The sequence below is a fragment of the Myxine glutinosa genome, chromosome 9, assembly GCF_964187855.1.
Source record: "Myxine glutinosa chromosome 9, kmMyxGlut1.1, whole genome shotgun sequence".
Classification (NCBI taxonomy): Eukaryota; Metazoa; Chordata; class Myxini; order Myxiniformes; family Myxinidae; genus Myxine; species Myxine glutinosa.
Window position 1 is genome coordinate 109022152 of NC_136269.1, and position 15711 is coordinate 109037862.

The 15711-nt window shown below is 42.0% G+C and overlaps 1 protein-coding gene across 3 annotated transcripts in view; it reads left to right on the forward strand.

Annotated features, from left to right (window-relative positions):
- FNDC3A (fibronectin type III domain containing 3A) overlaps positions 1-13588 on the forward strand; it is a 440266-nt gene extending 426678 nt beyond the window's left edge. For all 3 annotated transcript variants that reach the window (XM_068128578.2, XM_068128579.2, XM_068128580.2), the window contains 3 exons: positions 5828-5994; positions 8205-8332; positions 9908-13588. In XM_068128578.2, coding sequence (XP_067984679.2) covers positions 5828-5994; positions 8205-8332; positions 9908-10231 — 619 coding nt within the window. In that variant the 3' untranslated portion in view covers positions 10232-13588. The remainder of the gene's footprint in view (positions 1-5827; positions 5995-8204; positions 8333-9907) is intronic.
- The last annotated feature ends 2123 nt before the right edge of the window (positions 13589-15711 follow it).

A 15711-nucleotide genomic window follows, 5' to 3' on the forward strand; every position in this document is an offset into this window, starting at 1 on the left:
GATGTGTGCGGATTTGAAACGAGCCGTGCATGCAATTGTGCATGCTGTGCAACAATTTTTTGTTGAATAAATTATTGCAAAGTCAATTTTTCATTGTTTTTTGGTCACTTAGATCACCTTTATCTATAGATACTGTTTAAATGAAGATCAAATATTGATATGTCCACATATGTTAAAAAGATTAAAGAAAAACATTTCATGGGGTGTACTTACTTTTTCCACATGTGAAATTTGCATTTATGTTTATTAAAATTATACAATGGACTACAAAATGTAAATGTTTCATGATATTTGTTATATTATATCACCTTTATCTTTCAATATTGTTGAAATGAAGATCAAATAGCTGTATGTTGAAATATGTTGAAAAAGTCAAAACTTTACATGGGGTGTACTTACTTTTTCACGTGACTGTAAGTGGGATGCAGTGAGCATATAATCGGAAACAGTTTACGCAAAGCAATGAACTGTATTTGGACATGATTTACTCAGTCCAAAGTGATCAACAATGGATTTAAATGAGTGACACCAGGTACATCTAGACATGCCCAAAGAAGAGAGGTTGTGTGTGGTTGGTCCTTGAGACATTAGAGATTGTGTTTGGGTGGAGCAAATAAAAAGAGCATAGACTTGGAGCTTAGAACAGTCTTTCATTCCCAAGGATTGTTCTTACTCTTGCTCTATGATATACTGTGCCTGCTGTAAGTCTCATTCACCTTTGCTTTTGCAGTCTTCTCAAAATGCATGAGCACATTCAATCAGTAAATTATCTCGGGGGTTCAGCCTTGCTGTGCGAATGGTGCAGATGTTCTGCTCATAATATTTGAAAGCTGACATTCGTCATTATATTGATCTTGGGATCAGGCCTTTCCACTCTGGATTTGAGCAGCTGGATTATCATGCCGTGCCATTTGTTTGCGGTGCAATGCATTTCCAGGTATTTTGAAATCCTGGTGAGATTTCACAAATTGTTCAACAAGCTCGTTACTCTGACAACTCTCTTTGACAAAGTGGGATCCCTGTTTTGTGAGAATTCAGATGCATATTTGCTTTTGAAAGTCTGAAGCCATTGTGACCTATGATTGTGACATTTTCCATGCTTTTACAATTAAAGTCTCTAATAAGCCTCGTCTCTACATATTAGTCTGCCAATTCAACTATAAAAGGCCTTCATTTCGATGGTACTTTTGTTATCTGCCTTATAATATTGACTCTGCTGTGAAGATCGACTGCCACTTGTGCAATACACTGTCAAGCATCCTTTCAAGATGTTGTGGTTAACAATAGGGTTCTTGTACATGCAGCTTTCCGAAATGTTATTTAGCATGCAGAAAACCACATCGTTGTATCCCAATTCATTTTTACATCCGCCACCTAAGGTGGGCAAAGGTTATGTTTTCACTCCTGTCTGTCTGTTTGTCTGTGAACAGGATACCTCAAAAAGTTGTGGACGGATTCGGACGAAATTTGGTGGACAGGTTTGGTGTGTGACAAAGACAAAATGATTAGGTTTTGGTGTAGATCCGGATCTGGATGTATGTGAGAATTTTTTTTTTGTGTTCTCAACCGTAATTGTAATCCTTTCCTTTCCTCTTCAATGGCCCTGATGTGCTTACTTCTCCTATTGATAAAGTCAACCTCTTCGCTGTGCATTTTCTGTCTTGACACCAGGCTTTCCACAATCATCACACCCAGGAAAATTGCTGAGATTGGTGGACTGGTTGATTGAACCCTGGTGTTGGGCTAGCGGCTAGGGTGCCGGCTTAGGATCCTGGGATCCTGGATTCGAATCCCGGTCGATCGCTGAATTAACACAAAGGGGGTTGACTCAGCCTGTCATCCTTCCGAGGTCGGCAAATTGAGTACCAGTTCACTGGTAATTCCCTGTTTGTCGTTAAAGGCGGCAAAAAGGGTTGGCGTCAGGAAGGGCATCCGGCCGTAAAACATTGCTTCAAAAAGGGGACCAAAAAACAACAACAACCACGGTTCCCGAAAAAGGCCAACCCCCGCTTTGCGGGGAAAAATGGCCTCTAGAGGTGGTTATATTCAAGGGCTTGACATTTCAAAATCTACTGGACCAGATCAAATCCCTGCAAGTGCTTTGAAGATGTGTTCACCTGAACTGTCTTCTGTTCTCTCAAAACTGTATTGCTTGTGTCTATCAAAGTGTGTGTTTCCACTTCCACCTCGTCTTTAAAGGCTCTGGTGAGAAATCTGATCTTTCTAACTATCGGCCTCTTAATTAGCCTTCTACCGATTTATAAGCAAAGTGTTTGAATACTTTATCAAACCAGATGGTATTCAAAGAATACTTATCCTGTGCAGTCAACTTGGTGCGAACCTCTTCTGTTTTTGAACGTTTTTTTTTCTTTGATCCAATATGGCTGCCAGACCACGTGAGCGATGACATCATAAATTTATATTCTCTAATATAATTGTTGCATAGATCACGCTCAATACATTTCAAACTTATCAGACTAAGCGTTGTCCCTGTCGAATTATGACGTCATAATTATGGCATCAATGACATCATCGTTAGCAACACCTATTCCCCATATGGAGTTCTTTACAATGAGCCATGTTTCAATTTTTTCCATGGAGCGGTTTTAGAGAAATAGAGGTACAACATTTTTCGGTTTTCCCAAGGTGGCGCCTGTACCACATGACCTATGATGTCATAATTATCATTAAAATATTCCACAGGAGGAGGTGCTCCTATGGTGAATATTTTGCGTCCATTAGACCAACAGTTGCTGAGAATTTTTTGTCATAATGATCGGATAAGTGTTGTACTTGTTGAATTATGACGTCATAACAAAGGCACCGATAACATCATCATTAACATATCTTATTCCCCATGGGGAGTAGTTGACAATGAGCCAAGTCTCAATTTTTTCCATGGAGTGGTTTCAGAGATAGAGTTGCCAAGTTTTTCCAAGATGGCACCTGTACCACGTGACCTATGCTGTCATAATTTAATTCAAATATTCTACAGAAGGAGGCGCTCGTATGATGAAAATTTCATGTCAATCGGACCAAGAATTGCAGAGAAAAAAAAAATCATACTGATCGAATCAAGCGTTGTACTTGTCGAATTATGACGTCATAATTAAGGCACCGATGACATCATCATTAACAGATCTTATTCCCATGGGGAGTACTTGAAAATGAGCCATGTTTCAATTTTACCATTGAGCAGTTTGGGAGATATAGAGGTGTGACGTTTTTCCAAGATGACGTCCATAACACGTGACCTATGACGCCATAATCATGAATAAAGAAATTCTACAGGCGGAGGCACTCCTGTGGTAAAATTTCGTTCCAATCGGACCAACGGTTGCTGAGAAAATGAATTTTTAAAATGCACACACGCATGCCACATATACGCAACCGCATGCCGAACCCTGCTTTTCGCTTCGTGAGCGCAGGGTAATGACAACTCGTGACTCATCTGGAAACCCACAAGTTCCTAACTGATGTCCAGATGTCCGAACTCCAGGCTTTCGAGAGTCAGGGTCTATTGGTGTTGTTCTACCCCTATTTTTGACAAAACTAGATGAATGAGTTGGATAGGTGACAGGAACAAGCCGATTCGATTTTGGTTCAGGTCTGCATCCAGATCCGGCTTATCAGGATACAAAGCGTAAACTGTTCAGCCTGGCGGAGGTATGCGCTCTTCCGAGTGCCGTTCCAGTTTTTTTTTTTGTTTGTTTTTATGTGTTGCGATTTGAATTCGGAAAGGTAATATTTGAGGACACCCTACATGCCCAATGTAGTATAGAGGTCCCATCCACAATGGGAGGTAAAGGTTGGGAGGGAGGTAAAGTTCCAAACTTCCACAGTGTAAAAACAGAAATCAGAAATGACCAACTGGGGCTGCATGCTCTGGCATTAACTCCCAAAAATTACTCCAGCCATATGTTGTTTGCCTTTTAAAGTTTAAGGGATGATGCAAAGTTCACCTTTATTTATTTATTTTTCGGGCCAGCAACCACTTTGGTATTAGAAGAGTTAAACAGACCTGCCTACCTCTACACAAATTGCATATATTTAATACAAAAATCGACTAATGTACGATCAAACGTTACTCCGGGAAAATTGTTCACCAAAAAATTACAGTGAAGTAAAACTTGTTTTTCATCTATTTTTGCCTTTTGCTCCCTCAACCATCATAATGAAGGTTGAGGAGATTGTCATGAATCCAACTTCCTTCCTGTTGTCAGCATCCATGCTCGGTTCGCTTTCCAATATTATCAGTAATGGTGCTGAGGATCTGAAAACAGACCTGGACAAGCGGCAGGGCATTTTCTAAAATGGCGTCAAAATGAAAAGATTGTGACGTATTGTGCAGTCCATCAAAGTCCAACTTGTATTGCAGCGTATCTATCAACAGAAATCCTAAATGACTGAAGCAATATTTTTCATGAAGTAATTCTTGCAGAAAATGAAAGTACAAATGGGATAGGCATGTCTTATTGAATGTTCATAAGTGTTAGGTCATTGCTGTGTTGGGAGATTTGAACTGGGCAGGTGCCTTATTGTTAAATACCACATGGATTAAGATTCATTTCTGGATTCAGCCCACTCGTTGCATTATCACCGAGGCGAAGCTAGGCCGTTGATGTGGTCCTCCTGCGCATTTGGGTGGAAATTTGTAATTTCTTCAGGGTACCAGTGATGAGTTTCCTCCTCTGCGGAAAGGACACCGTGGGATATTTAGCGTCCACCAACTAATGCTGGCAGATGGGATACCCAGTCTAACGTCCATCGGAGGGACAGCGCACACATCGATATGTATCGTCTTGCATCTGAAACACCAGGATCACAGTTCATAGCTGGGTCGAGATTCGAACACGGCGAGACAGCTTAAAAACGAGTGTGCGTACCAACAGACCATCCTGCCAGCCTGCCTGGAGAGTAAAATTGTACAAAAATGTATTCTCTCATGATCGAGTTACTTGATAATATACTTGCTAAATGGACTCTCTATGTCTTTGATTAAGCATGGTTTAAAGGTTTAACGTTGTGTTCTGTAAATGCAGAGACTGATTTCTTCCTTTTTTTTTATGCCTCTGCAGCCGGAGGCTGGAGGCATTATGGTTGTGCGTCTGTCCGGCCATTATAGGTTGTTTTTTTTTTTTACCATGATAACCTGTGAACCACTGCTGTGATTTCAACCAAACTTAGCAAAAGCATGGATGGTAACACAAAGTCTTAGGTTCTGCAGGTCAAAGGCCATGTGCCATTTGAAATTTATTTCACAGACTATAAACCGGGTTAGAGGCATCTGATCTCTCTCTTCCACTTATCTCTTTTCTCTCCCATGGTCTCTCTCATGTGTCGTTTAATTTTCCATGTGACCTTTTATTGAGATCAAGCATAACAACCTGGTGTTGGCTTAGCGGTTAGGGTGTCGGCTTGGGATCCTATGATCCTGTGTTCAAATCCCAGTCGATCGCTGAATTAACGCCAGGGTGGTTGACTCAGCCTGTCATCCTTCCGAGGTCGGCAAATTGAGTACCAGTTAACTGGTAATTCCCTGTGTGTCGCAAGATGCGACTAACAGGGTTGGCGGCACGTAGGGCAACCGGCCGTAAAACATTGCTTCAAAAAGGGGACTATGGTGCCCGAAAAAGGCCAACCCCTGCTCTGCGGGAAAAATTGGCCTCTAAAGGTGGTTCTTCATAACAGTGCGTTGATATCTAACATCGTTCATTTATCAATAAAAAAAACTGGTCACTTTCTGCTTGTTTGCAGATGCTTTGTTAACTTGTTTTCTCACTTTGCTAATCTCATAAATTCTCTTTTCTTTCCCCGACCGTGGTAGGTTTGCGACAGTGTACGCCGGCAGCTGCCATACCTTTAAGGTACAGAGACTTAGTGAGAGTACAGCATACACATTTCGTATGCGTGCTGCTAATGAAGCCGGTGAGGGACCTTTCTCCAAGCCCTGCATCTTCACCACATCACGCTCTCCCCCACCACCCGTCAAAGGTACAACCATTTACACATTCATCCGCATGGTCTGCACAGTTAGTCCTGTTAATTTTTCATCACCTATGATCACAGCCCCACATTAGTATGATTAAGAGGTTTCCAGGTCAAAACACTATTCGACGCTTGTGCAATAATTACCAGTTAAAACCAATTTTCTGAGACAAAATTCCCAGAAATCAACACTTTTCTGACAAATTCTCAGGAATAACAAAAACAGTTTTTTTTTTAACCCAAATAAGCTGAAACCAGTTTCTGAGACACTTTGGTGATTTTATTTTTTTTACATTTTCCAAATGTTTAATTTTGAAGTATCAAAAAGTATCACAATTCTCTCCCTTAGAGCACACTGTCCATTTTCACAATTTCTTTGTTATCCCCCATAAACTAGTAACTTTCCACATTCAAAGTACACCGCCCCCATGCCAAATAAATAACATATCCTGCAGCGCGCGACATTGCCGGGGAACCTTTGGTGCCCGAAAATGCTGCCATGCAGCACATGCAGACGAAATTGGGAGGGAGCAGTGTACAATAATCTATATAATAATAGCGTAAGGACTCGACTTTGTTATCCCTTTTACGCCGCACCCAGTGACCCGATGCCCACGGCACTAATGGATTTACGATCTACGAACCGTGCTCTTTGTTTATCACGTACAGCCATACTCGAAAAATCTGAATTAGCCGACGTTGGGGCCTAAAAGCATCCGATTAACTGCCGATACGACGCCATCTTACGACGCCATCGTATTGGCGTCTGCTGGGCGAAGGCGAAAGCAAGCCGTCCGCTGATTGGACAATCCAGAGCATGCATTTGTGCCGGTGTCGGCGATCGTTGTTCATATACGCACTCTTCATTCTCATCTTTCTTCCTAACTCTTACTCGGACAAGCAAATCCCCTATGCCATCCATAATGGTACACTCTATCCATACACCACATCCTCCCTTCCGTGGATGTTCCACGGGTTTCGGCTAGTTGATTTATTAATTGCGTAATTAAAATAAAAAAATAATCATAAATAATTAATTTCTTAATCAATTAGCTATAGCATACCTAAGCCACCACTGTTTCATCTGAATCTGTAACTTCTTGAAAATTAAGTAATGAATCGAAAAATTAAATAATTAATCGATTAATTGATTATTAAATCAAAAATGCCCTTTGCAGCCAAATCACTTGGTCACTGTCATGTCCAAATATCAGCTTCCTAGCTCAAAATGTGCCTGAGATATTGCCCAGATGAGAAAGAAAATAATTAAGGGATTAATAAATCGATAATAATTAAGTGATTAATCAATGAATTGATTCATTTAAAAAAAATTAAAATACTGTTTTTACCGAAGCATTTTTACCGAACCAAACAAGAAAACAAGAAAGAAACCAAACAAACGGAGTGAAAACTGTGCACGCCCTTTCAGCGTGTCATCACCGGGTCCCCTTCGGCACCCGGCGGTGATGCCGTGCAGCACCTGGAGATGGAATAGGGAGGCGCGGAATACAATTACTACCCTTTGGCACAAAATGTTCTACAAATAACTCTCACAATGCCTGCACTCACAATGCCTGCACTCACAATGCCTGACACAAGACCTGCCAGTTACAGATGGACTAGCAGGTCTTGTGTCAATGTGACAGCAGCCCACACATTGTGCTCTAAGGACAACAGTGGGCACTAAAGGGCTATATGTGACATAACCGTCCCTGAAACAAAGATAAAGAGAGAGACAGACACAGACAGACACAGACAGACACAGACAGACACAGACAGACACAGACAGACACAGACAGACACAGACAGACACAGACAGACACAGACAGACACAGACAGACACAGACAGACACAGACAGACACAGACAGACAGACCGACACAGACAGACACAGACAGACACAGAGACAGACAGAGACAGACAGACAGACACACACAGAGACAGACAGACAGACATGGAGACAGACAGACAGAGACAGACAGACACAGAGACAGACAGAGACAGACAGACACAGAGACTGAAATAGAGACGGGGAGAGACAGAGAGAAAAGAGACAGGCAGATAGACAGACAGCCTGAGCGCCTGAGCCCATAAACATACTAATTATTTTCCTATCTTGTAAATTCTCAGCCTCAGTACTTTGAAAGGCTATAATGGAGTTTACAAGGTGTTCACCATTAATTTTTTTGCTTTTCTTTGTATTACCTTTCCTTGCAGGTTTCCGCATATTAGCACAGGAAGGCTTTTGTTGCGATGTGAGCTGGGAGTCACTGCCACCAATGAAGGGCGATAATATACTGTTTGTGCTGCAGCAGGCAGGAGGCAGAGAGCCAGAGATGAAGCAGGTGAGCCGATTTAATATCTTGTTTTTATTTTGACAACATCTAAGCAGGATTTCTTTCATTCCTTGGGTGTTGAGTTTGTGACGAGGACAAAATTATTGGATTTTGGTGAAGATCTGGATCCAGATCCGGACACTAGCATTTTTAAAGTGATTCTTCACCATTGATAGATAGGGCCAAAAGTGATATATAGCAGGATATCTCAAAAAGTTGTGGATGGATTTAGATGAAACTCGGTGGAGAGGTTGGGTGTGTGACAAGGAAGAATTGATTTGTTTTTGGTGAAATTCCTAACAGTCTACAGGGTATTTTGTGTGTTTGGGGTCCATTGGGTCTTCTGGGTCCTTGGGGTCTTTTGTGTCCCCAGAGTCTTTTAGGTATTTTAACTGGTGTACACTCGGTCATGTTCAAAGATTGCCCGTGAAACCCCCACATTCAAATCCCTCCTAAAGCACCAACACACACACACACACACACACACACACACACACACACACACACACACACACACACACACACACACACACCTCAACACACACACACACACCTCAACACACACACACACACCTCAACACACACACACACACACACACACACCTCAACACACACACCTCAACACACACACACTACTCAACACACACACACTACTCAACACACACACACTACTCAACACACACACACTACTCAACACACACACACTACACACACACACACACACACCTCAACACACACACACTACTCAACACACACACACTACTCAACACACACACACTACTCAACACACACACACTACTCAACACACACACACTACTCAACACACACACACTACTCAACACACACACACACTACTCAACACACACACACTACTCAACACACACACACTACACACACACACACACACACCTCAACACACACACACACCTCAACACACACACACACCTCAACACACACACACACCTCAACACACACACACCTTAACACACACACACACCTCAACACACACACACTACTCAACACACACACACTACTCAACACACACACACTACTCAACACACACACACTACTCAACACACACACATTACTCAACACACACACACACTACTCAACACACACACACTACTCAACACACACACACTACTCAACACACACACACTACTCAACACACACACTACTCAACACACACACACTACTCAACACACACACTACTCAACACACACACACTACTCAACACACACACACTACTCAACACACACACACACACACACACACTACTCAACACACACACACACACGCGCTGTGTTTTATATGGTAGATTGCATACAAGCAACATGGGCCTTGACCTGAACTTAGCTCCCATACCAAGAGCACGAGTTTAAATCTTGCATCCTTAAATTGCCAAAAAAACATGTTTATGTAAAAGCTTCTCTGTGAGACTTGGTCTTGATGGAAATAAAAGAAAAAGCTTTTTGCATTCGTCCTTGGCAAGCACGACAACTGGATGTAAAACTTTCAAATCTTTTCTGATATTCCATATTGCACCAAAAGTAAAACTGACACGATGACTTTATTCCTTGGCAGATTTACAAGGGTTTGGACACTTCATATCGGATTACAAGCCTGCAAGCAGGAGGTGAATACCGGCTACGAATCTGCGCGATTCGCCGCTGTCAGGACGGGGCTCCAGCTGAGCTATTCGGTCCCTTTGGCCCCACGCTGACACTCAATGTGCAGAAACCACAGGCCCCGCAGGCCGTTGCTGACAGGGGGCACGAGAAATGCACCGCCAAGACACGATGGGCATCGCGGCTTACAGATGAACAATGGGCGGGCATCATCCTTGTTGCTTTCGCCGTCTTCTCGATTTTCATGTCCGTGGCAGCATGGTATATCTGGATGAAGTAAAAAAAACAAACTGGTGCAGGGCTTGGGACGTGGAGGACTGGCAAGTCCTCGATTTGTTCCTTCTTCCTGTGCCTGATCCTGTCATGCTGAACTAGTCACACTCGCGGTGCTCGTAATGGTTGCGTGTCGGAGACTGGCAGATATTATCATTTCCCATTACAGAAAGAATGGCACCTGCAGGTTTCCAATAAGAATTAGTGTTATTTACGCCTACATAAGTTTCATCTGTCCCTGCTCTTTGAATTATAATCTTGCTTGTTTTGAACCGAGTCACTTTAGTTTTAAGTTTGTCATGTTATTACATATCTGGGACCAATCACTGTTGAAATGAGTGATGCTTGGAAGGTCGTTCCAGGTTCCAAAACTGTCAATTTTTGACATTTTCAAAAGTTTTCCTTTCTCTCCTTCCACTTATTGTGCCCCTAACCCCCCCGCCCCCCACTCCCCACTCAACCAACTATGTCTTTCACCATTTTTTCCCCTTCCTCCGTTTTTCTTCCTCCTATTTATCTTCTCAACCCTATTATATGCCTTTGCCTTCACTTCCATCCCTACGGCCGCTCTCTGCTTTTTTTTCCAAGGGCGCTCCAAGTCGAGCTGTTTTGCACTTTAGCTCTAACAGGATTGAAGAGCGCATTTGCAAAAACCTACTAGCCTTGTGCCTCTTCTTCTTTGTCCCCCAACCCCTCCCCTTCCCCTACCCTCCATCTCCCCTCCCCCACCATCTCCCCCACCAAAACTCAGTTCGTAGATGGGTTTTGTCTACGACTCCACTTTGCGTAAGTTTTGATTCGTAGAGAAGGTATGGAATGCCTTGTATTTTTGAGAAGAGGTATATACATTCAAGTGCCATTCTCTTAATCCCAGTGGAGAAAAAAAAGCTTTGCTGTTTGACGTCTTTGTACAAATATTGAATATGCATATTCTATATTTGAACCACATGTGATCTTAAGACCACAGACAACTTTATTAGAGGGAGAGAGAGAGAGCAAAAAACAATCTTTTAACATCTGAAACATTCCTTTATTTCAGTACTGTATATTTGTTATGTATTACAGGGATGCAAAAGCTTCCTGTTTTAAATGTTAAAAAGCATCTGAATGTAGATAAAATTGTACACCCTGGACCATTTAAGAAGCCTTTGTGCCTAACATGGAACTCATTACATTTCCATATCGTTCCCAGGGTTTCCCAACCCTCATCTCAGGAATTCCTAAATTTCTGGTTTTCAGTCCTTTGCTGCTTTGCCTCAAACCCGCTTTCCAAAGCAGATAAACCCCTTCAAATGGCATTGCCAAGAATCCTTTCCACCTTCCAAACATCTCCCTACTCTCGCATCCAGTACAAAGCCGGATCCAGGAAGACCACCGGGGCAATGCCATTCAATATTCTTGATTGGAGGAAACTTGTTGCGTTTTGGGGTCTTAGCAAATCGAGTTTTGTCGCATCGTTTGTATGAAGAAATTCTGCAGTTTCTTCCTCACACCCCCTCCTAATCAACCCCCCCCCCCCCCTCAATCTTTGGCTTATTTTTCTGAAGCAAACAAAACATGTTATGTCACCTGAGGACTCGATCAGTTTATCATGTTTGTTTTCTTCTTTCACCCCATGCCACTTGTACCTGAGGTTATGCTGCAGTCATTTGGGGGTTTTATTCCAGCTTTCTCTTTTCTGTCATGGTTGTGTGCCGGAGGCTGGTGGATATTATCGATGCCCATCACGGTTTGTTGTGGTTTTGGTTTATTTTCCTCTAAGCCAAGTTGCTTGTGCCGGAGGATGTTTCTTTCGTGAGATGTTTTTGTAGCTTTCTCTTCTTTTTTTCCACCCATCACCTGACCTTTGTCGCCTTCGTTTTAGGGTCTCATACTTTCTTGTTTCCATTTGAATCGTAGTGCAATTCCAATCTGCTGTCCATCCTCGACGACCTATTTATGAATATGGCAATCTTGATACTACGCTTGTAATATAGACGCGTCGTAGTGCGGTCTTGTAGTTTATCTGTGATTATTTATGTTTCCTGACGCGTCTTGACCAAACATTACAGAGATATTTTGGGCCAGGAATCTTCCAAAAAGGGGAGTTTTTAAAACTATGTAATGTTTTAAATGCATGGTGCCTCGAGTTAAAAGTTTGTAATTGTTGCTTGGATGAGTGTAGCATGCTGTGGTGAAGTCTGGTTTCTAATTGGATCGACCATCTCTCCACGTGAAATCGATGCGGATCTCATCGTGAAAGGAGAGTGAGGGGCTGGCAGTGTTGCTTTTATTTGCTGGTTTGTGCCTGTACTCCAGTCTCTGCCCTCCCGTTACCCAGTCACGGACCAACCAAATCCGAGGACGTCCAAAGAGGTGAAATGCAGCAGGTGTTTTTAATTTTAACTTTTTGCCTTCAGCACTACACAAAGCGTTTAATATGCCAGTCTACATCGGGCCTGTCGGTGTTTTCTGCAGTTTAAACTTTCTTCTTCTTCCCCTTCTTCTTATTTCTCCTTATGAAGAACGATTATACATTCCACTGCTAAAGAAAAGTAAATCCAATGTTGATTGTATAAGCATCCAACAACATACAAATTTTCAAGGTGATTATTTATGTTGTTATAATGGGCATCATATTGTGTACATGGTTCGCAAACAGTTTATGCAACGTTTGTTTCTGCAGTTAATGTTGATGAATAAGCTATTGCTTTACATTAGGATTTATCATACGTGGCGAGTCCAGTTTAATTATTTGACACGTTTGGCGTTAGCAGCAAAGGTTTACATGGCTGAAGATAAATCTGCTATTTGAAGATTGATGAGAAGTTGTCTCTCATGGTCTCGAGCAGGAATATTGTTTAGAAGTTTGAAGGTCTCGGCCCTGAAGAGGTGACGCAGAACATGATGCAGACTTTTGTTGCGCCCTGTAATGATGGTGTCAAGACAACGGTTTTGTCATTGGACGTTTGGATGTTCTTCCCCACCATGTCTCCATCTTCCCCCTGCCCTCCCTTCCTCGCTCCCTCCCCCTTGTCCTCCCTTCCATCCTCCCCCACCCCTTCCTTCCTTTCCACCTTCTTTCTAAGTCTCAACAGAAGTAACTCTACAGTTTTGGGGAAATGCTGTCAGTTGTGCACTGTGCACCTCCCGAAGAGCATTACGTGATGTACGTGCAACATGTCGATGGATTCTTTGGGGGAAGCGTTTAAGGTTCCCCCATAGCATCATTTGCTGTGTATCCGGTACCTCCGCCCGAGTCTCACCGAGACCTGAATGTGTCCCAGTTTCTCACGTTTGGGAACTTTGTTGTTTTAAACAGCCACACTGCACCAGTTGAAAAGACAAATCTCAAACTCTATATTAAAGAACTGAAGAAAAACGATTTCCTGGTTTATTTTCATTTTCATTTCGTCGAGCTGTTATATTTCGAGTAATACAAGAGCGATGTTGGTGGAATATTTTTGTGACGACGTTATTTGAGTGTTGAGTGCTTTTTTATTATTATTATTATTATTATTATTATTATTATTATTATTATGCAATTTATTCCATGTTGGTCCACTGATCACCTCCCTAAACAGCATCCTTCTGCCAAAAAAATTATTTAATCATTGCTTTTGAAGCTTGGAAGGTTTTACTGCCCTGGAGTAAAACAATTAACAGGATCAGATTTTTAACAATCTTTAACAGTTTAACAATTTTAACAATTTTTTTAACAATAATTAATTTTTAACAATTTTAACAATAAGCAATTAACTGGATCAGCAATTAAATATAATGTAGGGTGTTTCAGGAGAAACAGTGCAGTAGAAACTTAACACCTCTTGTGCAAAAAGATACTTTTTTTTTTTCAGAGAAAATATATTTTTTGTCAATTACAACAAAGACACCCTGTTAAAGATTTAATAACAGCAGATTTGATGTTGAAAACTCTTGAACAGTTGCAGCATATATTTTAATTATAAGATCAACAAACACAACACCCCGTACAAGTGCTGCGCTTTTGATTGTGATTAATCTATCAGCGTTTTATTTTCTTATAACCCTCAAAGCAATTTTCATGCAAGTTGTAACATGCGGCTTTGACAAGCCTTCCTGCCAGCCTTCAAATGTCTCATTTAAGATTTATTCTTCTTTAACGGCCACAATTATTCCCACGGTCTTGTTGGTCGGGGTTATTGTTGACCCAAGTCCTTCGCATTCGACTAAAGTTTGGGCGGAGATTTGGAATTTGGCCGTGGTGCTGGCGAAGCTCGCCTACTCTTCACGAAGGACTTTGAAGACCGTGGGGTCTTTAACGTCCACCAACTAATGCTGGCAGACAGGACTCCCAGTTTAACGTCCATCCGAGGACCGGCGCACACATTGCCGAATCGCCCCGCCTGTGAAAGATCGGGTTGACAGTTTATATCTGAGTCGGGATTTGAACCCAGGCTATACAGCTTAGAGGTGAGTGAGCATACCTCGAGGCCACCCTTCCAGCCCAAATGGCTCCTTTAGGAATATTTTGTATATCAATATATTTGCATCGTCTCTCCTGCTCAACCACATATAGACTAGACGGATTTATGGAAAAAGGCCATGGATAAGCTTCTAGGTGCATTTTTGGGTAAAAGTTGGGAACCTCACTTTTTAGGGTATGCTGAATTCGATTAACCCAGTTCCCAAGCTGAATTTTGAATAAACTACTGAAGAACTTGGGCATTGGTGAACTCACGGAGAAGACAATCAAATCTGCAGAAGCGTTCGTCTGTTCGAGAACAACATATGTAGCGCGCCACGTAAAAATGGGGCTTACGGGTGGTCAGGAAACGATGAAAAGTCAGTTTACCCAAGGAACACCCATAAGCCCCCTTTTCCCCTTTTCACGTGGCCCGCCACATATGTTGTTCTCCAAGACTGGTAAACCAGAAGCAATGTCACCGACAAGTGATGCTCTTCATTTCCATTTGATGCGATATACTATCAAGCCATGGTATGGAGAAATGGTCATTGTGCCATACCTGACCTTCCTGCACCTGTGGAAATGGGATGGAAACGTGGTGATTCAGCACTAGAGCCTATTCTGATGTCACTGAGTCCAATCCCAGAAAGTTGCCTCGAGATGATTTGTTGTGCATGCCAGAAGCAATGCAAGACTCGACGCTGCAACTGTCGCTATTCAGAGTTGAGGTGCACATCAATGTGTGCCTGTCAGCAACAGAGTGATGATCAGACCCCTTGTATGAATTTGATGTAGTTTGGCAAAACAACATGTGTGACATTCCTGAATGTTTGTGCTTCATGGCCATGTATACTTAATTTTAGAATAAATGGTTGTATGAAACATTGTCTTATTAAAACCATTTTCCAATATGTCGCCAACCATAATATAGACGAGATGGATTTATGAAAAAAGGCCATGTATAAGCTTCTAGGTGCATTTTGGGGTAAAAGTTGTAAAGTTAAAGTAAAAGACCTGCATGTATATACATGATAATTATACAAATGCTTGTTCAAAGAAAT